The 15412-nt window shown below is 55.4% G+C and overlaps 2 protein-coding genes across 7 annotated transcripts in view; both read left to right on the forward strand.

The window, feature by feature from the left end:
• Positions 1-899, forward strand: part of CLPTM1 (CLPTM1 regulator of GABA type A receptor forward trafficking) — a 29340-nt gene extending 28441 nt beyond the window's left edge. For all 3 annotated transcript variants that reach the window (XM_054511457.2, XM_045891719.3, XM_064581955.1), the window contains exon 14: positions 118-899. In XM_054511457.2, the coding sequence (XP_054367432.2) occupies positions 118-425 (308 nt within the window). In that variant the 3' untranslated portion in view covers positions 426-899. The remainder of the gene's footprint in view (positions 1-117) is intronic.
• Positions 900-4891: 3992 nt separating this feature from the next.
• Positions 4892-15412, forward strand: part of RELB (RELB proto-oncogene, NF-kB subunit) — a 29067-nt gene continuing 18546 nt past the window's right edge. The window contains exons 1-3 of one of the 4 annotated variants that reach the window (XM_064581956.1): positions 4892-5226; positions 6202-6249; positions 11508-11854. In XM_064581956.1, coding sequence (XP_064438026.1) covers positions 4907-5226; positions 6202-6249; positions 11508-11854 — 715 coding nt within the window. In that variant the 5' untranslated portion in view covers positions 4892-4906. The remainder of the gene's footprint in view (positions 5227-6201; positions 6250-11507; positions 11855-15412) is intronic. The other 3 variants (XM_045891722.3, XM_064581957.1, XM_064581958.1) reach the window with 3 other exon arrangements.

Below are 15412 nucleotides of genomic sequence, written 5' to 3' on the forward strand. Positions count from 1 at the left end.
CGGGCGCAGGCAGGGCCCTGGGCCGAGGGAGGTGCCACAGCGTCGGCCTATGGGCTCAGTCCTGGGGTGCCGGGCAGGCCCCTTCCTCTCACACTGCCCCCCTCACCCCACCCCCAGATGTGGTCTTCTTCATCTACCTCTACCAACGGTGGATCTACCGTGTCGACCCCACGCGGGTGAATGAGTTTGGCATGAGTGGCGAGGCCCCGACGGCAGCCGCCCCTGTGGCCGAGGCCCCCACAGCAGCAGGGGCCCTCCCACCCCCACCCGCCCCGGCCCCCACCACAACTGCCGCCGCCGCCGCCGCCGCCGCCAGGGAGGAGGCCTCCACGCCCCTGCCTGCCAAGCCCACCCAGGGGGTCAGCTCTGCCACCGAGCCCCAGGAAGCCCCTCCAAAGCCAGCAGAGGACAAGAAAAGGGATTAGCCGCCCCTGGTCTTCCTCTTCCGCTCCGGCTCCTGGTGACCACCACCACCACCACCACCCCCACCCACTCACGCTGTCCCGGCCCCCTCGCCTCCCCTCCCTGTTGCCCTTTCCCTGGACAGGTCGGGCCAGGGCGGCGGGAGGCCCCCCTCGGGCCGGAGCCCAGCGTGTGTCGGGGGGCCGGGGCAGGCCAGGACACGTTGTCTGTGGAGGCGCCGTCTGTCCGTATGTTCCTCTGTGTTTCTAGCCATTTCGCCCTGCCAGCCCAGCACCATTGGGAATCATGGTAAAGCCGACGTGGCGCTGCCGAGGTTGGGGGCCAGGCGGGGAGAGCGGCCAGGGCCCCTCTGTGGGATGCCCGTGGCCATCCATCATCTTGTCGCTTGTCCCACGGCCACGCCCCTCCTCCCAGACCGCCGCCCTTTAACACAGTCTGGATTTAATAAATTCATATGGGTGTTTAACTTAAACTCAGCAATCCCCCCTCGTGCCTGCCTTCCTCTGCCACCCCGGAGGGTAGCTTCACCGGGCTGCGGGTGGCTCTCCTGGGTCTGCGAGGGAGACCTGCAGGGTGCAGGACACAGTAGGAGACAGGGACCCTCGTGGCCAGGCCCCTTCCTCGTGCCTCTCCCCCTCCCAGCAGCCCTCCGAGGGGCTTCAGCAACTGTCCCCATTTCACAGATGGGAAGCTGTTCGCTGGGACCTTCTGGTACCTGTGCTCTCACCACGAGGCTGCGTCTGGCCGGCCGAGGCTGAGCCTTGCCGGTGCCCACTGATTGTCTCCTGGCCTCACGCTGCCGGCGGGGGCAGCAGCACAGGCCTGGCTCTCGAGCAGACCCCCCCAGACACCCGCTGTCCTGATAACTGCCTGTCAGACTAACTCGTCCAGCAGGCCCCGTATGCTGGACACGCAACCTCGCTTCTCTGGGCCTGTGAGCTCTCCGCCCGGGGTTGCGGTAGGGGTACAGGGGTGCATCCTTAGGCAGAGCGGTGCTCTGGAGCTGTTGGGGTGACCTCCACATCCTCGGGGCTGCCAGCCCTCAGGACCCAGCCAAGACCTTAGTGCGTGGCACACGTGTCTTCCCAGCTACCTGGGTGCTGGGACTGTTCACCCACTTTATAGACAAGAACATAGGTCTCTGGGTGTCCCTGTGCTCTGAGGGCTTGGGACCCCGCATTTCCAGATTTACTGTTTTGGGAGAGGAGGCCCCCAGGGCTGAGGACCACACCAGGCTCCACCTGCCACCCTGCCCTGCGGAGCCAGGCAGGGAATCCAGGAGGGCCCAGGAGGTGTTGGCACACGCAGAGCCCCATGTGTACACACATGGGACAGCAGGCTCCTCCTTGCCTCAGGCAGCCACGGACCTGCTCCGCCCCGCCTCCCCTTCCCCCCCCCCCCCCCCCCCGCCTCATTTCATAGTTGCCAGTGCCCCAGGAGAAAGCCCGGGCCCCCCTGCAGGGCTTCTGTCCCATGACTCTGGGAACCAAGGAAGCTCTCAGGCCACCTGGACTCACTGGTCTCCTACAGGAACACGCCCAAGACTTCGGCGAGGCCCCTCAGCTATAACCCGCACCCCCATCACTCGGGAGCCCCACCTCTTCACTTTGTCTGAAACCACCTGGTCCAGGCTGTTCCCTCTTCTGTCCCAGTCCTGCCCCTCCCATTTGCTCAGCAGCCAGAGGGTTTTCTAAAGCACAAACCTGACCCTATGGGTCCTCTGCTCAGAACCTACCATGGTTGCCAGTACCCTTGGGAGAAGAGGCCAGGTCCCTAACGCACGAGACCTTGAGGGGATGGGATTTAACCCTTACAGCCTGATGCATCTCCCTTGTTTTAACTTGCCATGATCTCTTACCTTCTGGCTCTAGACCCTGCTCTCCCCTTACCTGGGACATGCCCCAAGGCACACAACTTTACCTTATCCTATGCATCCTCCATATTGTGGTTCCAATGCCTCTTCCTCCAGGAAGCCCTCCCTGACCACCTGCTCTGCTTTCCCCCCCCTCCCCCCCAGCTCCCTGGGTTCTCACACCCCAGCCTGTTCGTTGTGGGTCAACACTGTCTGGAGACAGGTTATTCTCCACTGGAACGAGCCAGGGCTGTCTTGGTCACTGCTCTGTCCCCCGGGAATGTTTGCTCAGCACGTTTGTACACTCCTGACTTGCACAGACATGCGCACGTCCAGAAGTGTGGACCTTGATAGGGCCTGCATTAACACACTAGTAGAGAAACTGATATGCAGTCACTCCACAGACTTTTCCTGAGCCCCTCCCCTGCACATTGCCCTGAGCTGGGGCCGGAGGCGGGGGGCGGGGGGGTGTCTGTTTACACAGCAGGGAACAAGACAGCCCAGGCCTGCCCTCATGGGGCTCAAAGCCCAGCAGAAGCCCCGAGTGCTGAGGATTTCTGACCTGTCCCTCCAGTTACTCACTCAATAAACAGTGGTGAGGCCCGATGTTTGCAAGGGGCAGGGGGGGCATCAAGTGGGCTCCAGGTCCTATCGTAGGAGCCGCAATTCGATGTTCCTTATCATGAGCCAAACTCTAGTCTAAGGGATGTTTGTGGTTTGCTTCGTCTGTCAAATGTAATGTTATTCAATATCTGCATCACCTTACAGGCTGTCATTCAATCCTCATGTCCACCACTTCTCAGCCTCCTTGTTGTTCCTTGAACATGCCATGTGTGTTCCCACCTCAGGGTCTTTGCACTCGCTGTTCCCTGTGCCTCACACACTTCCCTGGATAGCCACATAGACCCTTCATCATTTCAACTCTGCTCAATGTCATCGACCTTCCCTGAACGTCCTCCCGCAAACCGTACCCTCCAAACCCAATCCATATATCCTGCTTTATTCTGTAATGTCGCCATCACCACCGGACATACATATATATTTGCTTCTCTACTTTTCCATCCGTCACCCCCACCTTGGATTTCAGTTCCATGTGATGGCAGGGGCTTTTGTTGGGTTCCTTGCTGTGTTCCCGGCTTTTGGAACAGTGCCCAGCACATGTAAGAGCCATATGCAAGTGTCCACTATTTTTAGTATCTTAGTTAATCCTCACAACCATCCTATTATAAGACCCATTTTACAGACAGGGAAACTGAGGCTCAGAGAGAGTCAGTTGCCTGAGGTCACATGGCTGGTAAGTGGGAGACCTACGATTTGAACCCAGACAGCCTGATTCTGGACCCTCACATCATAACCTCTCTTGCAATGCTCTTGTTGAACACAAGACTAGAGCCTGCAGGCCAAACCCAGCTTTTCCTAGTATTTGTGTGATTTTTACATGTTTAAGTGGTTGAAAAAAAATCTCAAGCAAAATACTTGCTTTGACATGAAAATTACACAAAACCCAGATTTTGTGGAAAAAGTTTGCTTGATATTTTGCTCTACAGCAGTAGGTCTCTAGCTTGGGCTTGAGCTCTCTGCATCACCTGAAGGGCTGAGGGCCACACTTTGAGACTGCTGCTATGCACGATTCTGCTTCCCATGAGCAGGTAGCCAGCCCGGTTTGGTGACTGCCCTGACCCGGTGCTCAGTAAGTGAATGTCGAATGAATCAATGAGGCTGTGTGGGTCACACGTGGAAATTTTACAGAAGCAGACACAGGATGCCAAACCTTGGCTCTACGGTCTGAGGGTGCCGGACATCCCAGTTAGGACCTGATGGTCAACTAGTCATTTTCAGGGACAGGGAAGGCAGAGGAATGTGACCTAACCAAAGGGCTGCCCTTCTTGGAGCTTCAGTCTCCTCCTCTCTGCAATAATCCTGATTTGATCACTTGCCTCAGATGCTGGTGCAAGCCGGGAGGCGTCTGTGAGGCCTGCAGGTAAGCCCTTTGCTCAGGGGTTGGGCACACAGCTCAGTATGCACACTGGGAGCTCCCCGGTTGATGTTCCCACACTGAGTTACCGAGCCCTTGAGCTGAAAGTGTTCTGGGCTATTAGGAAACTTGAAGGGGCAGTGGGAGAGGGATAAAACATCCATCCACTCTGTAAACATTTATTGGACACTTAACTGTGTTCCAAGGGCTATTCTAGGCACTAGGGTTAGAGCAAGGAACAAAACAGACAAATCCTAAAACTGGCATTCTAGCCATAAACGTTTAAGTATCTTCAACCCCAATTTACAGTTGAAGAAACCGAGGCATAGAGAGAGTGTGGTTTTCCTAAAGATCGTTACTACCCATGGCAGCTGGAGCCCTGGCAACTTCCTGCTCCCGAAGCTTCCCTTACAGCCAGAGAAACAGCAGGGTCAGCTCCCGCTGGCAGACCTGGGGGACGGGCCTCAGTTTCCCGACTTGCCCCATGGGTGGGACGTGAGTGGCCCTAAGCAAGCCTCAGCTGTCTCCGCCAGAGCAAAGGGCAGCGGCGCTGGTCCAGCCCCTCCCGTGCGCCCGGCCTCCTCTTCCCGGCCGGCCCCGCCCCCGCGACCACGTGACGCGTGGGGGTTTTCCCGTTCCCCTCGCGTGACGTCACGATGGGGTGCGGGCCAATGGGCGCGCAGGCCGGCGGCGCCGGGGAATTCCGCCGCCCCGCCCCCGCCCGCCGCCCGCCCGGCCCGGCCCGGCGCCCCCCGCAGCCCCGGGCGCCGCGCGTCCAGCCCGGCCTGCGGCCCCAGCCCCTGCGCCGCTCGTCCGACCCGCAATCGTCCTCCGGACCGTGCCTCCTGGTCGCCCGGCCTGCCCGCGTGTGTGTTTTGATCTGGGCCGGCCTCCCGGCCGTCGGTCCCCACTGGTCGGGCCATGCCGAGTCGCCGCGTCGCCAGACCGTCCGCTGCGCCGGAGCTGGGGGCCTTGGGTAAGCGGGACCCGGGTTCAGGAGAGGAGTCTGGGGCGGGACTGGAGATGCGGGGGTTCTGGGGGCCCCGGAGTAGTCTGGGGGTTCCTACAGGAGTCTAGGGGCTTTGGGGGGCGAGGCTGAGGGTTCCAGGGACACTGTATTAGAGGGAAGGAAGGAGGCAGAAGATAGTGACGGGGTCCAGCCCAAGGTAAGAGGGAGGCGTCCCACTACAGAGTGAGAAGGGGGCGGGGCCTGACCCTGAGGCAAAGGAGGGGGCGGGGCCCGACTCCGAGAGCGAGGGGCGGGGCTTGACTCAGAGAAGGCGGGGCGGGAGCCGCTCCTGAGGAGTGGGGGCTTGGCCAGGCTCGGAGAGGGCGAGGCGAGGGAGGGGCCAGACTCAGAGTGGACGAAAAGGAGCGTTCTGGCTCACCGAAGGGGGCGGGGCCTGACTCTGAGAGCGAGAAGGGGGCGGAGCCTAACTAAGAAGGAAGCAAGGTCCTACTCGGAGTAAGGGGGAGGGGCCTGACTCTGGCAGGGAAAAGGGGGAGGGCCTGTTCCGAAAAAAAGAAGGGCGGGGCCTGACTCGGAGAAGAAAGGGGGGGTGGGGCTTGCTTCAGGAGAGAAGTGGCAGGGTCTGAGAGGGAGAAGGGGACGGGGTGACACTGAAAAAGTAAAGGGGTAGGGCTGACTCTGAGAGAAAGGACGGGGTGGGGGCTTTCCTAACTGAGGTTGAGAAGGGCTCCTCCAGACCCGACCTTAAGGAAGAGAAGGCGCCGGCGGCCTGAGTGTGGTGCAGGGTGGGGAGAATGACAGAAACTAGGGATCCGGTCCATAAGTTAGAGAAGGAAGCAAGGCCAGACCCTGCGGGCGTTAAGGGTGAGGGGGCCTGATCCGAAGGGGCGGGGCCAGGAGAGGAACGGGGTGGAGCCTGGGAGACTGCGGTCCTCCCGCTGCATCCCCATCACCTCCTGAGACATGCCTCCCTCCCTGCAGGGTCCGCGGACCTCTCCTCGCTCTCGCTCGCCGTTTCCAGGACCACGGGTGAGCAGCCCTCCACAGTTCCGGCCCACCCGCGCGCTCAGGACGGGGGAGGGGGGAATCCTGTGGAGGCGGCTTTGGGCACGCCTGTGTCTGGGGTTTCGCCCGGGTCCACCTCAGCTTTCCTCTGACCGCCTGTGTTCGTCCCCGCCCGTTGAGATGGGGGTCGCAGGTGCCCCTACCTCCCGGGTGGTTAGGAGCTGGACAGGTAAAACTAACCACCTATTCACCCTCTAAGAGGAGTCCTCTTTAGAGATTTGCCATGGTAGTGCAGAGGGTAATAATGACATGCTGGTGCCCTCCCTCCTCGCTCTGTGAATGCCTGCAAATCACTTCTCTCTGGGCCTCAGTTTTCCTCATCTGTAAGATGGACATAATATCAGTGCCTTCCTTTGCCGGGGGATTGAGAGGATTCAATGAGCTGATACAGGCAGACTTTCAAAGCGGTGTCTGGCACACAGTAAAGTCTCAGTAAGTGTTAACTGTTGCTAGCTCGTTTTATTATTATTATTACTATTATTATTATCAGACCGCCCATAACAGTGGTTCTTAAACTTTTGTGTGCATCAGAGTCACCCAGGGAGCTTGTTAAAACAGATTGTTGGACCCTACCTCTAGAGTTTCTGCTTCAGTAGGCCTAGGATCGGCCCTGAGAGTTTGCGTTTCTAGCAAGTTCCCAAAAGATGCTGAGAACCACTAGTCGGGAAGGTCCCTGAGCCAGTGCCGTCCAAAGTTCAGTGCTGCCCAAGAAAATGCAGAATCATGGCTAAATGACAACATCCTCTCTCTTATAAATCTGCTGGGATTTGGAGGGCAGGGACTGAGTCCTGCTACCATGAAGACTCAGCCCCTAGTGGGCTGGGGCTGGGTCTCGGTCCGGAGGTAGAATCTTGGGATGGACCCCAGCAGTGCTGGCCCAGCTGTGGAGGAGGCTCTGCCAGTTCTCTAACAGGTCTGAGAGTGGGGACAATAGGGAAAGGTGGGGCATGGCACTGGGGACAGGTACTGCCCACACACTGGTTCTGGGCAGGAACAAGGCTGAAGTTTTTTCTGGCCCAAGATCTCTGGTTTCAATTGAGAATAATGTGTGATGTCATCTCTTCAATAAATATTTATTGAGTGCCTGTTCTGTACCTCATCCTGTGCTGGGCAGCACTGGGGACTCGGCGGTGACTGAGACAGCCCTGACCCTGCCCTCCTGGCTTCCCTACCTGGATGTGGCGGCAGGCACGTAGGCAATAAATTAAATGTGGGATTATCAAATGTGATAAAGGCTCTGAAGAAGTCTTGGGGTCAGTGAAATCTAACAGCAGGGTTAGGATGGGAGAACTAAATGCTATGACAGAGTGGGAGGGAAAAATCTCCCTCATTCTGACAGGCTAGACACGTACTGGATATGGGGCAGACATGTCCCCTACTCTGAGGTGCTCACAGTCTACAGGAGGAGACAGATAAGAGTCCCTTAACACAAAGTCATACCAAATTCTAACCAGTGCCACGAAAATGATAAAACAAAGGTATGTAATGGTGAGTGACTGGAGCTATCTTAGGGGCCAGGGGGCTATCTTAGATAAAGTGGTCAGGGAAGACCTATCTAGTAGGTGACATTTGAGCAGGGACCTGAAGGAGGAGGCCATGCAAAGAACTAGAGAAAGAAGAGTCTGGCAGAGAACAGGCTGTGCTAAGGCCCTGGGGCAGGAAAGACATAACTGGTTTTCTGCTCATGCATGGCCTGTCCTGGTTTCCCTGGATGGTGGCACGTCTGTGTGGGAGGTTGGGGTGGGATGGAGTGTTATTTGAGTTGAGCCCTAAATAAGGAGAAATTCCCAATGTTTACTGGCTGAAAGAGGATTTTTTCCCCCCAAAGATTTATTTATTTATTTGAGAGAGTGAGCGAGCGAGCAGAGGGAGGGGCAGAGGGAGAGGGAGAGAGAATCCTCTAGCAGACTGTTCACAGAGCAGTGAGCCTGATGCAGTCTGGATCCCAGGCCCCTGGGGATCATGACCTGAGCGGGTATCAAGAGTCCCATGCTCACCCAACTGAGCCACCCAGGCGCCCCCGAAAGGGGATTTTTAGATAATAAGGCTATTAGCTAAGCTTTATGGAGGGGCCAGGGCGGGCAGACACGGTGCTAAGCAATTTACCTGTGTGATTCCGAATCCTCATGTTCACACCTTGAGATGGGAGCTCAGGCCTGATTTTATAGAGACTCAGAGAGGTGGAGAGACTTGCCCGAGGCTACACAGTCAGTGAGTGACAGGTAGGATTCCAACCAGCATCTGTGTGACTCTACACTCCATGCTTTGAAAGCAGGTCTGCCACCCTCTTCATTTTGTAGACAGGGGGCCTGAATTCTAGAGAGGGAAAGCGGGTTGGTTACCCAAGTCCATAAAATTATGTCTCCCAACACTTTATCCACTGGCAGCCAGCATTTACGCAACACCCACTACTGTGGCAGTTCTGAGTGCTTCCCACGTATTAGCTCATTTAATTTTCACAGCAGCCCAATGAGGCGTTATTACTGTGTCCATTTTACAGCTGGAGAAACCAAGGCACAAAGGAGTGAAGTGAGGGTCTCAGGGTCCTCCAGTTATCAAGTTGCAGAGCCAGGATTTGAATTGAGGCAGTCCAAAGCTCAAGCCACTGCTGCCTGGGCCTCGGTTTCCCCCTACAGCCTGGGAGCTCCTCAAGAGCTCAAAGTCTAACTCCTCTTCAGGTCCCCAGGTCATCCAGCACAGATGCCTAAGAGGGTTTTTCCAAGTTGAAGTGACTGGAGGTTGGCCCTGCCAGGGACCTACAGCCTGTCCCTTCTTCTGTCCCAGCCCCAGTGTCCCCAGCTACCAAGTGGGGGTATCTTCCCTTACCCTGCTGAATTCAGAGATCCCATGAGATAAGGGGAGCTTTCCGAGGAGCAAAGGTCTGGCTGCCAGGAGCCACTCCCTGAGAGTGGAGGAGGAGGACAGGTCTGGGAGTGGGGCAGGCTGGCGTTGATCCATCTGTGGCCAGCGGCTGGGGCAGGCAACCCTGGGAGGGACATCTGGCCCTGGCTGGCCCTGCCTAGCTGTGTGACCCCAGGCTTGCCTGCTCGCTCTGGCCTCCCCCTCGTCCTGTCTATGGAATGACGGGAGGTTTGTTTCGATTTTTCCATGGCCCCTTTCAGGACTGAGCTTTCCTGAGGAGGTGATGAGGGACTTTCCCAGCATTGCTGTTACTGTCCCCTCTGGGAGCAAATCTGGGATGGTGGGTGGGCACTGCGGAGGGACTGGGCCGGGATGCAGAGTGGGTGATTGCCTGGAGGTGAAGGATCAGCCTCCTTGGATCTTCAGATACTAGCCAGTGACCCCAGTGGGGTTCTATGGTGGGCTTTAGGGAGGGAACACCCCCACATCTCATTTAGAATCTTGGATGTTTAATTTTTTCCTGGTCATAAGACCCTTGGCTTCCTTGGATCCTCAACGATGCTTTATAATTCCTGGCCTCAATGTTTTTTAGAAGGCACTTGAGGGTACCCTGACCCTGGGGCCCCAATATTGGGAGCTGAAGGGAGGGTAGCCCAAGAAAGTGAGATAGGGGCTGGGGTTTGGCACCCCAGGGAGCCAGAGCCCAGTTTCCCAGGATGGAGGAAGGGAGAAAGGGGGAGGGTTCCAGGTGGGGATGGGGTTGGGGAATCTGTCTTAAAAGATGAAAGTCTTGACCACTTTCTGGACCTCACCTTTCTCTTTCTCTTTCTCTTCCTTCCACAGATGAATTGGGTAAGTATCACAGGGCAGGTCTGGGGTGGGGGGTTGGCGAGACGTCCAAGTGCTCACAGTGTGGGATCTGGGCCTTCTTTGGTGTTGGGTAGGACTGTTGGGGGATTTTAATGTTCCTGTTCCCAAAGTACCAGTGGTACGTGATACTTAGAAAAGACTGCCCACGTCAACTGCCTTTAGTGTTGCTATTACTGTGAGCATCAGTTAATTCTTTCAGTGAACTGTATCGAGCACCCACCATGTGCCAGGCACTGTTCTAGGCACCGGGGATTCAGCCACGAACCAAACAAGGTCCCCACCCTCCTGGAGCTGACACTCTGATGGGGGAGACAGTAGGAAAAGGAATAAATGAACAAGATCATGTCAGATTGGGCTAAGGGCTGTGAAGAAAATAACAGGAAGAAGAGCAGATGGCCTGGGAAGACACACACTAGATGGGCCTTTCAGAAGAGGTGGCATTTGAGCTGAGACCAGAAGGACACGGAACCAGCATGGGTTGAATGGGGGGAAGCATGGAATAGGCAATGGGGAGTTGCACAAAACCCCAAAGAGGGCCAGGCTTGCTGGGAGTAAGCAACAGAAAAGAGACTGGAGTGGGGCAAGATGGGGGGGAGGGGGTGGGAGGAGGCCGAAGGCCCGGGACAGCAGGGGGCCATGGCCCATACCAGGCTCTGTGGCAGGGGTCAGGGGTGTGGGTTTTTGTTTGTTTGTTTGTTTGTTTTTCTGAGATGAATAGAATTTGGGGAAGGTGTTGTATGGGGAGGATGTTGACTTTGACTCTTAAGGGAGATGGGAGCTATGGGAGGTCTCTGAGCAGAGCGAGGTCAGGGTCTGACATAAGCTACCTCTGGCTATGTGTGAGGGACAGACTTGGAGGAGGCCAGATGGGGAACAGGAGCAGTGGTTCAGAGGGGAGACAGTGAGTGTGGACCAGGATGGAGCCAGGGGTGTGGGGAGAAGTGGTGGGAGTGTAAACATATATTCGAGGTAAGAGGCGCAAGAAGTTCAAGGATGGGGAACAGATGTGGGATCATGAGATGGGCAGGCTTCCAGCTTGGGCACTTGGTGGATGATGGTGCTGCTTTCTGAGGTGGGAACTGCTGGGGCAGAGCAGCTATTATTCTTGTTATTAATAAACGGGGGCAAAGAGGAGGCAGGGACACCTGCTACCTGGGCCTACCTTTATCCAGGTGAGAGGGGATGGAGACATGAATTCAGGTGCTGTTAGGGAGGGGAGTGGACACGAGGCTGCAGGAGAAGGAGAACCCAGGCCGACCCCCGTTTCTGGCCTCAAGAACCCGGGAACTGTTTGCAAGGAGGGTAGAGGCTTTTTTGGGGTTGGGAGCCGAGCACCCCCCCCCCCCCGCCCGCACTCGGCCCACAAGGAAGATGTCTTGAAGAAATGAATGGATGGGGGAAAGGCGGGGCGGCACAGGTCTCGGGCGGGGGGTCATCAGGCCTTTGCTTCTGTCATCAGCGTCACCCCCTGTTTTTTGCTTCTCCCGCAGAGATCATCGACGAGTACATCAAGGAGAACGGCTTCGGCCTGGAGGGGGCGCAGCCGGGCCCGGGCGAGGGGCTGCCGCGCCTGGTGCCTCGCGGGGCGGCCTCCCTGAGCACCGTCACCCTGGGCCCCGCGGCGCCCCCGCCCCCGGCCACGCCGCCGCCCTGGGGCTGCCCCCTGGGGCGGCTCGTGCCCCCGGCCCCGGACCTCGGGCCGCGGCCGCACCTGGTCATCACCGAGCAGCCCAAGCAGCGCGGCATGCGCTTCCGTTACGAGTGCGAGGGCCGCTCGGCCGGCAGCATCCTCGGCGAGAGCAGCACCGAGGCCAGCAAGACGCTGCCCGCCATCGAGGTGAGGCCCGGGCCCGGGGGTCTCGCGCCTCCCCGCCCCCGAGATTCGCGCGCTGGTAGTCCTCGTGTAGTTCATGGCGGTTATTATTATTGCCGTTGCTATTGTTGGAGCGGATAATACTCTCACCTGGCCCCGGATTCCAAAGGACATTCCAGGAAAGGCCTCCTTCCGGGCACTTGGCAGTATCGATCAAAATCATCATTGCCGGGAAAGGCAAGGTAGCTAGCCTCCTGGCCCACAAGGGAGGCCCTAGTAATTGGAGTGGCCCTGTTTGAATCCCTATTCTGCCATTTACTAGCTGTGCAGCCTTGGGCTGGTGATTCAGTCCCTCTGTGCCTCAGTTTCCTTCTCTACAAAATGGGATAATAATAATAACAACAACAACTAACCACCAGGGGTTGTCGGGAGGCGTGGATGAGTTTAGGACACCCGCCAAGGGCCTCCAACATGTTCTGTGCTCAGGAGAGATGAACTGGTGTTAGGACTATTGCCATCCTGACTCATAGGCCTGGCCATTCTGCTTCTAGGAAATTGACGATGTAGGTAAGCCAGCCTCTGGGTGGAAAAGAGGGATGTGCCAGATTATCCCCTGCAGCCTTGTTGTGTAAAGAGTTGGAAACTGCAGAGGTAATCAGCGGGGCACTGGTGGGATAATCCGTGAACATCTATCAACACATTGGAATCCTATGCAGCCAAGCATCTGTGTGTGTGTGTGTGCGCGCGCGCGGATAAATATAAACACATATGGTTCACACAGAAAGATTTTATTTTATTTTTTTAAAGATTTATTTATTTATTTGAGAGAGCAAGAATGAGAGAGAGAGAGAGTACATGAGAGGGGGGAGGGTCAGAGGGAGAAGCAGGCTCCTCGTCGAGCAGGGAGCCCCATGCAGGGACTCCAGGATCATGACCTGAGCTAAAGGCAGTCGCTTAACCAACTGAGCCACCCAGGCGCCCCACACAGAAAGATTTTAAAATGAAGCTGTCCCCTAGGTACTGATGTGGAACCATCTTCCAAGATATATTAATAAACCCCCCCAAATTTTTTTTTGAGGCACAGAACCCTTCATACGGGATTATACTACCTTTGGTGTTAAAAAGGGGGGAAAATAAGATTCTCTATTTGTATTTGCTGGTATGTGCCTACAGAAACTCTGGAAGGAAAAAAAAAGTAAAAGTCAGGACTTTATTTTGGTGGGGGGAGTGCTGAATTATGAATAAGGTGCAGGTAAGGTTTTTCACTACATGCATCTTTATTTTGCTTTACGGTTTTGAATCATATGGCTCAAAACTTTCCAAAATGTAAATTAGTTTAATTAATACATATTAACTTAACAGAATTTAAATTAAACTGAACAAAAGTCCACCACTCCTGCCCTCAGGTCCCAGGTTCCCCCCCAGAGGTGACCATTTTTTTTTGAAAGATTTTATTTATTTGTTAGAGAGAGAGAGAGAACACAAGCAGGGGGAGGGGGAGAGGGAGAAGCAGACTCCCCACCGAGCAGGGAGCCCAATGCGGGACTCGATCCCAAGACCCCGGGATCATGACTTGAGCCAAAGGCAGACGCTTAACCGACTGAGCCACCCAGGAGCCCCGGTGACCATTAAAAAAAAAAAAAAAAAGAAAGATTATTTACTTATTTGAGAGAGAGAGAGAGCGCGCGTGCACACATGTGCACATGCCTGCCAGGGAAGGAAGAGCAGAGAGAGAGAGAAATTCAAGCAGACTCCACACTGAGCACTAGCCCAAAGTGGGGCTTGATCCCACGATCCTGAGATCATGACCTGAGCTGAAACCAAGAGTCAGAGGCTCAACCAACTGCATCACCAGGCACCCCCAGAGGTGATTATTCTTGTCAATATCTCACGTATCCTTCTGGGAGGAGTATATGATTATATAGGAACATATGTACATACATATGTACAGCCCCGCCTTTGTACATAGAGAGGAGTATAATCTATATACTATTCTGCACAGTGGTCTTTTTTGCTTAAGAATGTATCTTGAGGGGCGCCTGGGTGGCTCAGTTGGTTAAGCGACTGCCTTCGGCTCAGGTCATAATCCTGGAGTCCCGGGATCGAGTCCCGCATCGGGCTCCCTGCTCAGCGGGGAGTCTGCTTCTCCCTCTGACCCTCCTCCCTCTCATGCTCTCTGTCTTTCATTCTCTCTCTCTCAAATAAATAAATAAAATCTTTAAAAAAAAAAAAAAAAGAATGTATCTTGAAGGGGCGCCTGGCTGCCTCAGTCTGGAGAGCATGTGACTCCTGATCTCAGAGTTGTGAGTTCGAACCCCACGGTTGGGTGTAGAGATGACTTAAAAATAAAAAAAAAATCTGGGGCGCCTGGGTGGCTCAGTCGGGTAAGCATCTGCCTTCAGCCCAGGTCATGATCCAAGATCCCAGGTCCCGCATCTGGCTCCTTGCTCAGCGGGGAGCCTGCTTCTCCCTCTGCCTGCCACTCCCCATGCTTGTGTGTGCTCTCTCTCTCTGACAAATAAATAAATAAAATCTTTTAAAAATAAATAAATAAATAATTAAAAAATCTTAAAAAGAATGTAGTTTGGAGCTCAGCTAAAATCAGCCTATCTAAAGCTGTCCCATTCTCTACCATTGAACCATTGCATGGGTGGGTGCTAATTCACTGTGCAGGTCCTCTCTTGGTGGGTATTTAGGTTGTTTCCCGTCACCGCTTTTGAGCAAAGCTGTAGAGAACGACTCAGTTCATCTAGTATTTCTTTCATGTCATGCAAATAACTTCTGGAGTTGGAATTGCTGGTCAAAGGTAATTTGATAGATATTGCCAAATTGCCCTCTGTGAGCGTTGTACCTATGACTCTTTCTCCTAGCTGGTGTCTGAGAGGCCTGGTTCCTTGCACCTCCCCGATACAGAGCCTTCGTGTGCTTCTGGATCTTTGCCCAAGTTTTATTGAGTCTGAATTGGGCACTGATCATTCCACTAGCCCCGGGTTCTGGCCCAAGCTGCTCCCTGGCCATTGGCTCCCAGTGTCCTCTAAATTTCCCCCGACAAGGCAGATGGAGGGGCCCTATTGAGTTATACATCCGCTCTACTCCCCTGCTCAGAACCCTCTCTTGGCTCCCTAGTGCCCTCAGGAGGAAGCCCAAGCTTCTGCCTGTGCCTCTAAGGCTCTCTCTGACTCCTGCTGCCAGTTCCCAGCCAGCCCCTCCTCAGTCACCACCCTCCAGCCACTAGGCCTTTCCCCATGCTGTTCCTCCTGCCTGCAGTGCTCTCCTCTTGAAGCCTGGTCACCTCGTACTCATCCATGAGGCCTCAGCCCACCTCCGGGAAGCCTTCCTTGACCACCCTCCCCAGGTCCAAACTCCTTCATATGAGGTCTCCTGCTTCCCTCCTCCTCTCCCTCGATGGGATTTGTCCTCATAGGTTTACTAACAGAGCAATCCCGTCCTTCCGCCACCCTGCAGGAAGCAGTCAACATAGTGGTTACAAATATGCATTTCAGAGTCAGAAAGACGTGGGCTTTAGTCTTACCAGCTGTATGAATTGAGGCGAGTCCAGTGCTTCTGCTGGCCTCGGTTTCC

This window comes from Mirounga angustirostris, unplaced genomic scaffold (genome assembly GCF_029215605.1).
Source record: "Mirounga angustirostris isolate CCGP_5_RB_7025 unplaced genomic scaffold, mMirAng1.0.hap1 SCAF_16, whole genome shotgun sequence".
Classification (NCBI taxonomy): Eukaryota; Metazoa; Chordata; class Mammalia; order Carnivora; family Phocidae; genus Mirounga; species Mirounga angustirostris.